Here is a 15,321-nt window from a genome sequence, read left to right on the forward strand (position 1 = left end):
AATTATTGGGGTCAAATCAAATTTACATAAGATTTAGACAGAATTCTTATTTTAATACAATGTTCATCTCTAGCACTGCTATTTTTCTTTGTTAAGCAAATTATTATTATTTCTCTCTGATACAGTCTACTTTGTTAGACTTTTCCTGTTTTGATGGCCTGCTATTCCCTGGCCAGAAGTTACATTATTAGAAAACAAAGACATTAATTTGATATTTCTAGTCAAACTCTCTGAACCAACTATTTGATGAAATCTGTGACCTAAAAGGAACAGTGAAAGGCATAGAGTGAGTGATTAGTAGGTTTCTGGTGTTAAATTTATGAGAGAATCTATGGGATATCTTATATTGAGTTATCCAGGAAAACATATGATTTACACTAATCAATATTTTACACTATCTACAAATTTTATTTGCCTAGTTAGGATGACAACCAATTTGTGGAGGGTATAAAATTGAGTTTTTCTGGTGGTCTTTTGTCATAATGCAAAATATATAATAACTAGATATAAGGTACAAATTACCTTTCTTATCAATGACAGGATTGATACCATAGGATATTTTCAAACCAAAGTTTGAAGTTTAGTTTCTTGGAATTTTATAAACACAGGAAAAAAACATTAAATATCAGAAAGAGAAACACAGTGGTTGTCATCTGTATACCAGACAATAGAACAACAAATGACAGAGTTGAGAATATATTTTTCTCTCTCTCTCTTTAATATACAGAACATGGTGCTTCAGGTAGAGCATTTGCCTCCAGATCACCTGGGTTTAAGCCCTGACACTGCATATGGTCCCGCAAGCCCTGCCAGGAATAATCCCTGAGATGGCCCCAAACAAACAAAAAATGCAAAACATACAGTCTGATCCTTTTAATTGTACAGATTGACGGACATGTAATTGAAGAATATCCCACCAACAAAAACTCAACAAAAACAAATAATCCTGAATAATCTTTTGTGTGTTTGTGAGTCACACCTAACTGTGATCAGGGCTTACTCCTGGCAGGGTATCTGGACGATATGTAAAACCTGGGATTGAAACTGTTATAACATGTGGCCAAGAGTTCCTTTGCTATGAACCTTTTACTCTGCTTTTGTGTTTTTAGTACTGGTCTGTTTCCTTATTGTCTAACATTTGCATCTTTAGGAGGAATTACTCACGATACTTTCCAAAAAGAGCTCATGTGCTTTGACCCTGACACCGACAAATGGATTCAGAAGGCCCCAATGACCACTGTGAGAGGTCTGCACTGCATGTGTACCGTGGGAGAGAGGCTTTATGTCATCGGTGGAAATCACTTCAGAGGAACCAGTGATTATGACGACGTCCTGAGCTGTGAATACTATTCACCCATCCTTGACCAGTGGACCCCGATTGCTGCCATGTTGAGAGGCCAAAGTGATGTTGGGGTTGCTGTCTTTGAAAATAAAATCTATGTGGTTGGTGGGTATTCCTGGAATAACCGCTGTATGGTAGAGATAGTGCAGAAATATGATCCAGATAAAGATGAGTGGCATAAAGTGTTCGATCTCCCAGAGTCCCTGGGTGGCATTCGAGCCTGCACGCTCACTGTTTTTCCACCCGAAGAAACCACACCATCACCTTCGAGAGAGTCCCCTCTTTCTGCACCTTAATACCCCTCCAACTAAGATGCTATAGTCCTCTCTTTGCAATGTGTCCTGAATTCTCTTATTTACCCCATCCTTCCCCTCCCCCGTTAAGTAGTGTATGTTAGGATTAGCCTCCAGTAATTGATACAGATATTGGGAAAAATGACATTGATGTTATTTGTGCTGTTTGTTTGGCTTAGAGTGTTTATAAAGTGGTGACAAAAACATCCTAAAAACCTACCCCCCTAGAAATCGATGTTTAACATATATTTTACAAAAAAGGGGTGGTGGTGGGGAAATGAGGTATTGTCTATAAAATGTTTTTTCAGTACTTTTTGATGCTGTGTGCTGAGTGTAAGGTAGTTGTCATCTTGCATTGGAACCCTCAATAAACCAAGTTGAAGGTGGATTATAGTCAAGTGTGCAACTGTGCTAACTAGGCTTCAAAGTCAAAATTTTTCTCTTCATCTTTGACTGTACAATTCAAAGGGAGGCGCCCGCTCCAACCGAAAACAGTAGACACAAGATTGCCAACTCGCATGAGCTACCTCCCTCTTTTCACAAAGTATTTTTGACCTATCTGTCAACTCACCTGTCTGTGTGGGTACAATGGGTACATATAATGTTTCTTAGACTTGCAGGAGAAATAATAACAAATTCACCACTAGTAATTAAAAGTCAAACAGCATGGACCCACAACTTAGAAATAAGGATCTGGGTTTTTTACACATACACATATCAAACACAATTTGAAAAATTGGCGTGCCAAAGAAATGTGAGAAACAACTCACTTGACTTTTCTTCCAGAAATGCAGTTTCTATTAAAGTGGGAACACACATAGGTAGAATCACAGTAAATTTAGGTGAATAAGGGCTAGAAATTTGCAGCACCCAAATTTGTCACTTGACCAAATTTTATCTTCCCAAATTGTAATCTACACATTCTCCTTTGCTGTTGAGGTGACTGACATATTATACGTATTCTGTATACTCTCAGTTTGTAAGGTTATTTAGCACAAAGTATAGCAGTTTCACCTGGTGAGCTGCTTTTGCTCAGTAAAATCAACTTCCATGTTTTATCTTTGTGTTCAATAAAAAATTTACTGTCATTTTGCTGTGTGTCTTTCTATTATTGTCTATTTGACTTCCTTTTATTTAATGTCTTCTTGTAATTTGGGGTTCTGAAGAGGGGGAGCACCTCCCAAAAGTTCTTAGGACATACTTATATAAATTACTTCCAATGGTTCTCAGGATGTCAGAGGTCAAATCTGTCTCAGCCAGGTGGAAGGCAAGTGCCCTACCTGCTTTACTATCTCTTTGGTACAGCAAATGTCTCTTTTTTTTTACTATGACAAGATCCAAATAACCATAAGAAAGCCTGTCTAGAGTACAGGCGGGGATTGGGTGGGGAGGAGGGAGATTTGTGACATTGGTGATGGGAATGTTGCACTGGTGATGGGTGGTGTTCTTTACATGACTGAAACCCAAACACAATCATGTTGTAATCAAAGTGTTTAAATAATATATATGTAAAAAACATATATATGCAAAAGGAAAATTCTGAATACTGTATTATTCAGCATCCATCACATTCAACAATAGTAAGCTGAAAAAAAAATAAAATCACAGGGGCTGGCGAGGTGGCGCTAGAGGTAAGGTGTCTGCCTTGCAAGCGCTAGCCAAGGAAGGACCGTGGGTCTATTCCCCCGGTGTCCCATATGGTCCCCCCAAGCCGGGGGCAATTTCTGAGCGCTTAGCCAGGAGTAACCCCTGAGCATCAAATGGGTGTGGCCTGAAAAAACAAAAAAAAAAAAAAAGAAAGAAAAAGAAAATCACAGATTTCACAATGTTTTGTGCTTATAGTAGCTATTACTGTGAAACTGTCATCATTGCTATTAATGCTTTCTGTTGTAGCCGTGTTTGTTTCGATGTTCACACCAGAATATAATTGGATACTTGAACATAAAAAATTTTTTTCCAAAAAAAAGTACCAAACAGCCTCTGTCAATGAATAGTAATGACGTTAATTCAAGGAAGGAAAAAATTGACCCCACTTACTTAGCCTCCTTGTTCAATACTCATTGCTGTTGTGGAAAAAATGCTTATTGGTCCTTCATCCCCACAAAAGATCTGCCAAGTATGTGTAAGTTTACAGGATCACATACACTTCTGAGAATAATTTCTATGATATTCACAAAGAACATTATAAGAAGGGGCTATGTAAAATGTACTTGCGATTTATTCTCAAGCTAGAATAATAAATGAAAAATGTTTATGTGATAGTCTTTGAAAATTATGTTAAGGGCATTGGTATGGGGTTTTTCTTACTTGATCTTTCCTTATTTTATCCTTAGTATTTTGACTTTTTGTTTGTGTTGCTTTATTTTTTAAGTAAACACAGGTTTAATTCTTTCCATATTAGATAATTCTTGGGCTAGGCAAAGAGGAAAGCACAGATCTGAGAGTAGCCCATGATCACTACTGGATATGGCACAAAAACCCGATGGGGTGGGTGAAGGAATATAGAACATCTGGAAAATACAAGAGGAAAAAGTCATGTTTTCCATAGACAGATAACTATTGCTGTACATGCAATGTTTTTACAAATCACAAAAAAAATTTTATACAATATATAATATAAAATTGATTTTGCTATAACAAGGCATCATGTTCTGACACAAAATACTACTCTGATACATCAATCTATTTATTTCTATCATAAGTTTCCAATGCATCAATTAGCATCACTGGTAGTGATCCCAAGCATTGCAAGGTGTGACCCCAAAACAAAATCAAGCCAAAATATGAGACTAATTAGTCATTCTAATATCCAAAAAAAAAAAGAAACACTTCTACAGGGGTTGTAATTGACTCTTTTTGATTTGTTTTTGACCCGTACCCTGTAGTGTTCAGGTTTTATTTCTGGCTCTCCACTTAATTACTCCTAACGGGCTTTGCTGACCAATTGGATGTTGGAGATTGAAATTTCCTACCCATTGCGCTACTTCTCCTGTCCCTATTTTAACTTTTAAAAACTAATTTTGGGGTCCAGAGAGATATCATGGAGGTAGGGAGTTTGCTTTGCATGTAGAAGGATGGTTATTCGAATCCCGGCACCCCATATAGTCCCCTGAGCCTGCCAGGAGCGATTTCTGAATGTAGAGCCAGGAGTAACACCTGAGCACTGCCAGGTGTGACCCAAAAAACAAACAAAAAATAAAACCTAATTTTTTGCTGAAGTAGAATTGGTTATAGGACTGTGTATCTTTTAATGACATAATTTCATGTTTCTTTAACTGTATGATGATGTAGCATTCCCAGTACCGAAGTATCAAAAATACCTCTACCACAGTCCATTGAGTCCATTCAATACTATCTACCCTCTAGATATATATGTATATATAAACGGTGAATTATAGAGGGCAGAGAGATAGCCTGGCGGTAGGGCATTTACCTTGCATGCAGAAGAATGGTGGTTTGAATTCCGGCATCCCATATGGTCCCCGAGCCTGCCAGGAGCAATTTTCTGAGCATATAGCCAGGAGTAACCCCTGAGCACTTCCAGGTGTGACCCAAAAACAAAACAAACAAAAAATAGTATATTAAAATCAACTTGTTGTGATATCAAATTCATGACTTCCCACATGCAAGGCAAATTCTCTACCATTGAGCCATATCCCCAGGCCTAAATACATTATAATCTTTGTGAAGCATGACATACCTGTAGTCATTCGTTAAAGTGTAGACAATATGTAAATGAACATGCATAGATGTGGAAGAAAACTTTTATAATGGACACTAATATTTAAATTACACATATAACTTTCATCTATGATAAAATACTGACTTTTTGATGTGTTCAGCCACTTGACAGCCTGAGACTATTTCTAATTCTATGAATCATCAAAATGCAGACCACAAGCAAACTGAGTCTAGTTTATTGACACCTACAATAGAAGAACATTTCATTATATTCATTTATTCCTTTTGACAAACATTGACTATGAGCTTGTTTCATATCAACCCATGAAGATTTCTGGAGTCTAAAAGATGAATCAAATGGAATCCCTTCCCTCAGAACTCAATCTAGTGGGTAGAAAGAGGCTTGGGGTATATTTTGCTAATATCATTAATGGGTATGAAAAGAGGCAAGATCTAAATAGGTGCAGTCAGTGACCAAGTGAGAAGTTGTAGAAAAAAAGAATTCCTGAATTTATAAATTACAACTTTTCTCACTACTAAGTTATAAATAAAGGTATACTGATTGGGAAGTTACAGCCAATCCATAAAAGTCTGGCTCTTGTTCCCGAAGGTGCAACTTTCTTGACACTCTAGGTTCTGTCTCCTGAGATTTAATTTTATCTTGCTAATTTCTCTTTAATTTATTTACTAAAAAAACTGACTTTCTGGTTATGTGCTAGTTAAACACACACAACATTCCATTTCAAATACTTTTTAACCAGCACCCATCAGGATGGAATATTTACTAAGACTTTAATAAGACTAATGATCTTAGACTCCACTTACATTTTACTATATGAATCTCAACAATTAAGCAATGTGTTTTCTTACAGAAACAGAGGTAAAGAACACTAGAGGTAAAGAAAATCCCAAGCAAAGGGTAATTAGCTCAGCATAAAATACTCAGACAGATGGTTTCTTGGTTTTTGATTTTTTTGTTTTGTTTTGGTTTTATTTCCCACTGTTTGCAATCAGAGAGCAAACACCATTTTGCCAGTAGCATTCTTCATTCACTTCCAGCGAGGGAAAAAGCCTCTCCTTCAATCATGTAATTTAAATTCTTCTCCTCAGTCTAATGGAGCCAACTTAGGATGTATGACTGCCCCTGAACCAGTTACCAGGGGAATGCCATGCATGGATTGGCTAAGATTAATGATCTGATGTGAAATTGTTAGGGAATTAACCATAATACCCTGCACTCTGGAAGAACAAGAGGAAAGCACAGAATGAGATTTGTTTAGCTAATTGGGTTTACTTGGTTCAGTTTGCCTATAATCAGTCTTGGATTTTTCTAGCTTAGTAGTTTTCAAAGTATAGAATTGCTCAAAATGCTGTCTAGGGACTCTTGTGCCTGAGATTCTTTTGGGAAGTTCATGAAGTTGAAATCCTTTTCATCAGAATGTTCAGATTTCATTTTCTGTTGGACCAGCTTTCTCTCACAGTGTACAGTAGGAAGATGATGCTCTTGCTGTCAGGGAGTGGAATGTGATTTGTGTGTTCTTGTGTTTTTTTTTTTAAAACTTATTTTTAGTTATACTGCAGGAATAATCCATATCAACAAAAGCCCTTTGTATCCACAAAAACTATGACTATAGGGTCTGGAGCCAGAGTACAGGAGGTAAGGCATTTACCTTATACCTGGCCAACCCATGTTGGCCATATATGTCACATATATTGTCATATCTGAACCCTCCAAAAGCAATCCCCAAACACAGAGCCAGGAATAAGCCCTGAGCACTACAAGGTGTGGCCTCCAACAAGCAAACAAGCAAAAACAAAAATAAATCAATGGTTTAATTGTAAAGAAGTTTTGAGGCCAAAAAGTTTGAGGGGCCGGAAAGATATTACAATGGATAGGCCATTTGTTTTATGCTTGAAGTAGATTTGATCCTGGTACCACATATGGCCCCCCGAGCCTGCCAGAAGTGATCCCTAAGAACACAGACAGGAGTAAGCCCTGAACATCATCAGGTATGACCCTTGAAAGCGCAAAACCATAAATTAAAATTAGAAAATAATGTACTAATTCTAGCTTTAAGCTTAGCAAAAAATTCAGAGAAATGGAATAAATCATTTAATGTGTCTCCAACATAATTTTTAAGTATTTTGTGTATTTTGATTGTATATGTGCATACATACAGATATATGTATATATGTATATACAGATTTATGTGTATATGCTTACTTATCCACATATGCATACAATCAAAAGAAAGATTTACAATGTAGATGCCTATGTATGTATATGTTTATAATTATATTACTATATAAATATCTTAAAGGATAAATACAGAATGCTATCACTTATATGTGGTATTTAGAATGATTGCATGAACAAATTCAATAGTTTACATGGGCATTGTCTCAAACATCCTTAGCCCCAAAGAAGGAAAAAGAATGAGTGGAGGAAGAGAAAAACAAATATGAAAGGTTGGGGGCCAGGGGCCAACAGGTCTCAAGGGCATTGGTGGTACTTAAAAAAAAGAACAGAACGAAATATCCAATCCAAAGGCAACAACACTGGAATCAAGATACCCAAACTTTAATAATTTAAACTTAAGACTGGCCTGTTACATTGGCAGACTTGTGGGGGGCAGGGAGTGGTATGGGATACACTTGGGGAACATTGGTGGAGGGAGGTGGACATTGGTGGTGAGATTGGCCCTGGTTCATTTTATGTCTGAAACCCAACTATGAACTATTTGTAATTCACAATGATTTCAATAAGATACTTTAAAAAAAACAATTGAAAACCCTATGTGCAATGATCCCTGGTTACACTCTATATAATAAAGTTTCTCTTTATGCCTTCAGTAAGGTGCACTCTCAAACCTTCTGGATTAAAGTCCTGACACCAAAGAAAAAACTCCCCAAAGATCTATCACTGAAAGTCTCAATTCTCAGTTCTTATATCCAGTCTGAAAATCTACTTTTTCTCTCATTCATTATATCCAGGTGACCTCGCCTCTCTAGGATGAATAGAAATGTGCATGATAAATACTTCAGAAGTGAATATGTACTGCACACAGTATATATTTAGTGTGATACAACAACTATGACAGCTGGCTTCACAGCATCATATAGTAATTGCTTAAGGCCTTTTCCAAAAGGAATAGTAGTTCGAGCACACCAAAATAAATGTGAAATGGAGCCAAGGAGAATGCTCAAATGGTTCAAGTGTAGGCTTTACGTGTAGGAAAGCTGATTCAATTCCCAGAACCACATGGCCTGCTGAACTCTGCTGGAAATAGCCCCTAAGCACTGCTGGCTGTAGTTCCAAAATGAAAAATTATACAGACATGCATATGAAGTGCAAAGAGGGGCTGCTTTCAAACACTTGAAACCAAACTCAGTTTGAACTAGAAAGAGAAAAACTACAAGAGCACATTAATTGAGAATCTCAGAAAGCATAGGAGTTCCATAATTGCATCCAGGACTCAGGAAAATGAAGAAAAGTCTTTTAAAAAACACTTGGGCCGGAGAAATTGCATGCAGAATGATAGTGGTTCGAATCCTGGCATCCCATATGGTCCCCCAAGTCTGCCAGTAGCAACTTCTGAGTGCAGAGCCAGGAGTAACCCCTGAGCACTGTCAGATGTGACCGCTCCCCCCCCCAAAAAAAAAGAAACAAACAAAATAAGCACTCTATGATTTTCATTTCTCTGAGGGTCATCTTGATGCTTTTCTAACAAGTTTCCTTGTACTTTTAGTGACTATTCAGGAAGCCTTCAGAACAAATCTTCCTTTTAATACCGTGGAGATAATGCCTCTCACCACCCCGTTGATTTCACCCTCCCTCCAGAAGTCAACTCAGTGATAGAGCCTCATTCTTGTATGCCTGGGGACCTCGAGTCTGATCCCCAGCATATTCTCTTATCCCCAAGTGTGATACCCTGCACAGCTAGTCTGATGTCACAGAAGTAAACCAAGTGTGTGACCCCCAGAATATTGAGACAACATAAGGAAGAAAAGAAAGGGGAAAAAACAATATTAAAACTCTTCGTCTAGGAAAACTTCATTACTTCATCTCTCCTAATGGCTGCATAATCATAAAATTTTCCTATACTTGGATGCACATGGAAATTATTGTGCTGATTGAAATAAGTCAGAGGGAGAGAGATAGACATAAAATAGTCTCCCTCATCTATGGGTTTTAAGAAAAATAAAAGACATTATTGTAATAATGCCCAGAGACAATAGTGATAAGGGCTGGAAAGACCAGCGCACAATATGAAGCTCATGACAAAGAGTGGTGAGTGCAGTTAGGGAAATAACTACACTGACAACTACCACAACAACGTCAATGAGTGAGAGAAGTAGAATGCCTGTCTGGAATACAGGTGGGGAGTGGGGAAGGAGGGAGATGAGGGTATTCATGGCAAGAAAGTTGCACTGGTGAAGGGGGGTGTTCTTTTTATGACTGAAACCCAACTATAATCATGTTTGTAATCAAGGTGTTTAAGTAAAGATATTATTAAAAGAAAAAAAAGCTTTGTCAAGGGTTGGAGCTATCACAGTACAACACTTTCATTCATTGACCCTTGGGTCAATGCACACACAACCAAAACCAAAAACCACATTGCTTACCACATACAGTAATGTACCAAGCTTAGATCATTTACTTTAAATTACTACACAAAGCTTCAGAGCATTGATCAGAATATCCAGGAGTCAATCCTTGTAAATCGACTGCATTCTAAATTAATGTGAAATTGATCAAGCCAAACTTTCCTCAAAGTTGATGTTTACAAAACGAACAAGATTGAGCCTGAGGATGACTCAGTGTTAAAGGTCCTGCCTTGCATGCATGAGGTCAAAAGTTTGATCCATGGTGCCACTCTTGCACACTGAGCTTGATCCTAGAAGCTTTGTTCTTTGGGACTTCAGCACTGTGGTGTTTGGTCTCCTGTGCACTAAAACCAGATGTGTGCACCTGAACTCAAGTGTATGATCCCTGGAGAATACCATATCCAAAACATGTGTGAGAATCACAACTGGCTCAATGAAGTCAAGGTTAAGAGTTCAAGCTCTGCAACGAGATGTAGGGTTCCCATATGCACCATAACTAAGTGTGCATGCAAACCCCAATAATGACCATAACCACAAAGGGAACTAAAGGATACAGAAACTACTACAGAGGTAAAAACAAAGTTAAGTCACATGGTCCATCCACTTGGACCCCCCCCAAACTAGATATTTTTTGCTTTGGGGTTTGTTTTATTTTATTGTATTTTATTTTTGCTTTGGGGGTACCACTCATGATGCTCAGGTTTTTTCCAAACTCTACGACTCAGAAATTACTTTTGGAGGTGCTCAGAGGACCAAATCAGATGCCAGATATTAGACCCAGGTCAGCTGAGTGCAAGCTTAAATGCCCTCCTGACTGTACCATCACTCCTGCAGAAAAATAGATTTTAACTGGCCAAGAGTTCAGAGTTTGGGGTGAGGGAGACACCTCAAAGGACTGCTTGCAAGTGAGAAGTTCCTGTTTGATCCACAGCACCATATAATCTTCTAATGTAACTCATTACACACAGCCTTCCTTATCCAATGTTTTAGGGCCAGGTAGCGAAGCATATGCAAAGCAAGAAAATCTGGCAGCATGTAGGCTAGTGTTTGTTTTGGAAGCTATTTTAAAAAGGCAGTTTCCAAGCTGTTAGCTAAACACAACAAATGTGCAGTGAAGTTGCTGCTGCGAATCTAGGGAATAGGACTCAGTCTGGAATAACAGGGCACTCAGACCTGTCAGGATGCCCTAGCCTTAAATATATCTGGTATTCAGGCAAGAAAGTAAAGAGTTGCAGTTTTTCCAAGGTCACCTTCAGGCAGAAAGGCCCAAGTCCTAGAGCTGGGTGCATGTGACAAGTTAGGGACTCGTGATCTTGGATACAGGAGCAGGTGACTGTAAGAATAATGAAAACCAAAAAAATAATGAGTATTGAAGACTAGGACCAGAGTGATAGTACAGAGGAAAGGGTGTTTGCCTTACATGCAGCCAACTCTGTTTTGATCCTCAGCATCCTATATGGTCTCTGAGCACTTTAAGAAGAAATTCCTGAAGGCAGAGCTAGGAGTGATCCTTGAGTACCTCTGTGTATAGCACCTAAACAAAATAAAACAAAAAAGATTATTGAAGACTGGGGAACCTATGACTCCTTCTGCTCCTGTACTTTCTCACTTAGTCTTTGACTGTTTTTTTTTTCTTTTTGGAAAGTGAGTTTCCCTCCCATTTTTATTGAATGTCTTCAATTTGAGAACTGTTAACAAAAAATAAGGTTTCTTTCTTTCTTTCTTTCTTTCTTTCTTTCTTTCTTTCTTTCTTTCTTTCTTTCTTTCTTTCTTTCTTTCTTTCTTTCTTTCTTTCTTTCTTTCTTTCTTTCTTTCTTTCTTTCTTTCTTTCTTTCTCTTTCTTTCTTTCTTTTCTTTCTTTCTTTCTCTTTCTTTCTTTCTTTCTCTTTCTTTCTTTTTCTTTCTTTTTTCTTTCTTCTTTCTTTCTTTCTTTCTTTCTCTTTCTTTCTTTCTTTTTTCTTTCTTCTTTCTTTCTTTCTTTTCTTTCTTTCTTCTTCCTTTCTTTTTTCTTTCTTTCTTCTTTCTTCCTTTCTTTCTTCCTTCCTTCCTTCCTTCCTTTCTTCTTTTCTTTCTTTCTTTCTTTCTTTCTTTCTTTCTTTCTTTCTTTCTTTCTTTCTTTCTTTCTTTCTTTCTTTCTTTCTTTCTTTCTTTCTTTCTTTCTTTCTTCTTTCTTTCTTTTTCTTTCTTTCTTTCTTCTTTCTTTCTTTCTTTCTTTCTTTCTTTCTTTCACTCTCTTTCTTTTTCTTCTGTCATTTTCTTTCTTTCCTTTCCTCTTTCCTTTTCTTTCTCTTTTTCTTTTCCTTTCTCTTTTCCTTTCTTTCCTTTCTTTTTTTCTTTCTCTTTCTTTTCTTTCTCTTGTTTTCATGCCATGTCTACTTGTACTCAGGATTTAGTCTCTGCTTGAAGTCACTTCTTGGAGAACCACAAGGTGCTAGCGATCAAATCTGAGGTTTTTTTATGCAAAACATTAGCCTCAGCCCTTTGATGCACCTCACTGGTTCCCAAGACTTGGACTTTTTAAAAGTAAAAACTTCAATCATATTGGGAGGAAAGCCTAATAAACAGCTACATACCCATATGTATATGTTATGATTGTAAAGATTTTCTATATTAGCTGAGTCTCATTTTTTTGGTTTATGCCCCAAACTTGACAGTGCTCAGGGTTTACTCCAGGCTCTGCGCTCATGGATCATTACTGGCAGGGCTCTGGGACCACAGAGATCAAACTCAGGTCAGGTTTGGCAAGGCAAGCACCTAGCTTGCTATGCTGGAGCTCTGGTTTCTGCTTTAATGCTATGTATATTATAATGCTATGTATATTATATGTTATATATAATTATATATTATATTGTATAATAAAATATATATTATATATAATTATATATTATATATTATAATGCTATGTATATTATAATGCTTATTTCATAAATACCTCAATATCATTCAATACATATATGTGTATGCAAGGGAACAAGCCAAGCTCAGCTGTTGAGCCACATACCTAACCAATATTATATAATTTGTTTAATTTATTGTTTGGGGGTCATTCCAAGTGACAGTCAGTGATTACTGATGGCCCTGTATAAAGAAATAGAGACTATATGGCCCCAAGTCAGCCATAAGTGTGTAATGTCTATTTAAGGATGAAGACATCATTTACTAGACACCTGCCCTTGTAACTGCTGCAGAATGACAGTTGACCTGGGCGTATATAAAGCCCTGAGTTGAAGTGCTAGAAGGGGCCCAAGAAATTCTGCTTGTACTGCTTCTACTGGAGGGTCACTGCTGAATTGCCAGAAAAACTGTTAATTGGGCTCTCAGCCTCTGCTGCCTTTTGCTGCTTCTCTCTCCTACTGCGTCAGGCTTAACACTAACAGTTGGTCTCCCAAACAGGGTGAGTAATGATTCTCTAGGGAATCAGAATTGTGATCCTGTGGCTCAAAGCCATGATCCCTTTGTGGATAGAGTCAAGGGCTGGAAGGGCCGGAAGGACCAGCTCATAATTTGAAGCTCACCACAAAGAGCGGTGAGCTCTGTTAGGGAAATAACTACACTAACAGCTAACATGACCATGTTAAAGAATGAGAGACGTAGACTGCCTGTATTCGCCACAGGTGGTGAGAATGTTGCACTGGTGACAGAGGATATTCTGTTTATGACTGAAACCCAAATACAAACATGTTTGAAATCATGGTGCTTAAATATTTAAGTTAAAAAATTAAATTAAATAAAAAATATGGATGCCAGAAAAGAACAGAGGAAAAAAAGATCCTAATCCTGTGGTGGATTACATCAATGCTGGCCCCCTGGATATTTAATGAAAGTTTTTTTTACCTTATTTTAAAGATCTACTGCTATTTATGTTATCAGGGGTGATGACATGTTGGTGTGTATATATATATGTATATATACATATATATATATACATAATAAAAATGCTGTACTTGGGGCCAGAGAAATAGCGCAGCAGTAGGGTATTTGCCTTGCATGTGGCTGACTTAGGATGGACCTCTGTTCGATTCCCAGAATTCTATATGGTCCCCCTAGCCTGCCAGGAGCGATTTATGAGCACAGAGCCAGGAGTAACCCTGAGCACCGCCAGGTGTGGCTCAAAAACCAATATATATACATATATATACATTTATGTATACATATATACATATATATGTATATATATTTACTATACTCAACAAACTACTTAAAAATATTACCCCTTCAGCCCCTCTCAGGCCCCCCCCTCCAGAAGGGGCCATCAGACAAAATTTAACTGTGAGTGTCATCCTCTCAGCTCCTCCTGTGCCTATGCTTCAAAAAAAGAGAACTTCTCCTGCAGAACCTCGATCAAACCCAATGGAGAGTGTTACTCTCACTCTCCAATAAAGGAGCATTTCATCTAACAAATGCCATGAGAGAGAGGTGTCTTTTCAGTAGAAACTCAGGCTTGATCTCAAAGCCAACCTCAGGCTGATAATATTCCAAATGACAGTCTTGCATCTTCTAGGCAAGACTTAAACTCTAACACCTCAGATGAGGAGGCAGTTAATGTCTCTTCATAGTCCGAGTCTGGAAATTCTCTTCCACAGCATAGAATAAGGTCAGAACCCAGAAGATCTAGGTCTTATGAGCTTTCATCTTACCAAGGACTAAAAATAAATTATCTTGGCCATTTCAAGAAAGCTTGTCCTGCTTATGGACCACTTCTCTATATTGCAAAAAAAAATTAACTGGTTGGAATAAAAATGCACTTTGGAGTCCCAAGATTTTCAAACAGTGGCTAGAATATACCTGAGACCTTCACAGTACTTGCAGTGGAGAATGTGGTATAGTAATAAGGCAAAGGCCAAATTGCACAACCTAGGTTGATTTGGAAGGAGATTGTCCCGGGTCCAAATTACATATGACATACTGATAGAGGAATAATATGGAAAAAATGATATAAAAAAAGGCAAGCTACCCTGCCACGTTGCATTCTGACTCATATCCAAGAAATAGCATTGGGCCCATGAAAGAGGATTGATGTGGATGCAGAATTCAAGGGCAGCTACACAAAAATTTTCCAGGGGCTCACAGAGACTTATGCCCAATTTACAGGAAAATTAACAGATGCAATGCAAAGGCAGTGGCCCTTGAAAATGTCAGTCAATTTTGCATCCAATTAGGGAGAGAGAAGTTGATATGGGCTACATGAAAGCATGCTGGAACATATGTTCCATCTCCCACCAGGAGATATATAATATGCCCTTGAGGCCTACCTAGAAGGCTAGAGGACCAGGTTATCCGTGCAGAAAATATAGAGCCCCACCCAACCATGTACTTTTGAAGCCACCACTTTAAAAAATCCATGTGAAGTAGGAGCCAGAGCTATAGCGCAGCTGTAGGGAGTTTGTCTTGCATGCA

The 15,321-nt window shown here is 37.9% G+C and overlaps 1 protein-coding gene across 5 annotated transcripts in view; it reads left to right on the forward strand.

Annotated features, from left to right (window-relative positions):
* Positions 1-2,716, forward strand: part of KLHL13 (kelch like family member 13) — a 141,503-nt gene extending 138,787 nt beyond the window's left edge. For all 5 annotated transcript variants that reach the window (XM_049767573.1, XM_049767569.1, XM_049767571.1 and 2 more), the window contains one exon: positions 1,151-2,716. In XM_049767573.1, the coding sequence (XP_049623530.1) occupies positions 1,151-1,638 (488 nt within the window). In that variant the 3' untranslated portion in view covers positions 1,639-2,716. The remainder of the gene's footprint in view (positions 1-1,150) is intronic.
* Positions 2,717-15,321: the final 12,605 nt, after the last annotated feature.

This window comes from Suncus etruscus, chromosome X, assembly GCF_024139225.1.
Source record: "Suncus etruscus isolate mSunEtr1 chromosome X, mSunEtr1.pri.cur, whole genome shotgun sequence".
NCBI lineage: Eukaryota > Metazoa > Chordata > Mammalia > Eulipotyphla > Soricidae > Suncus > Suncus etruscus.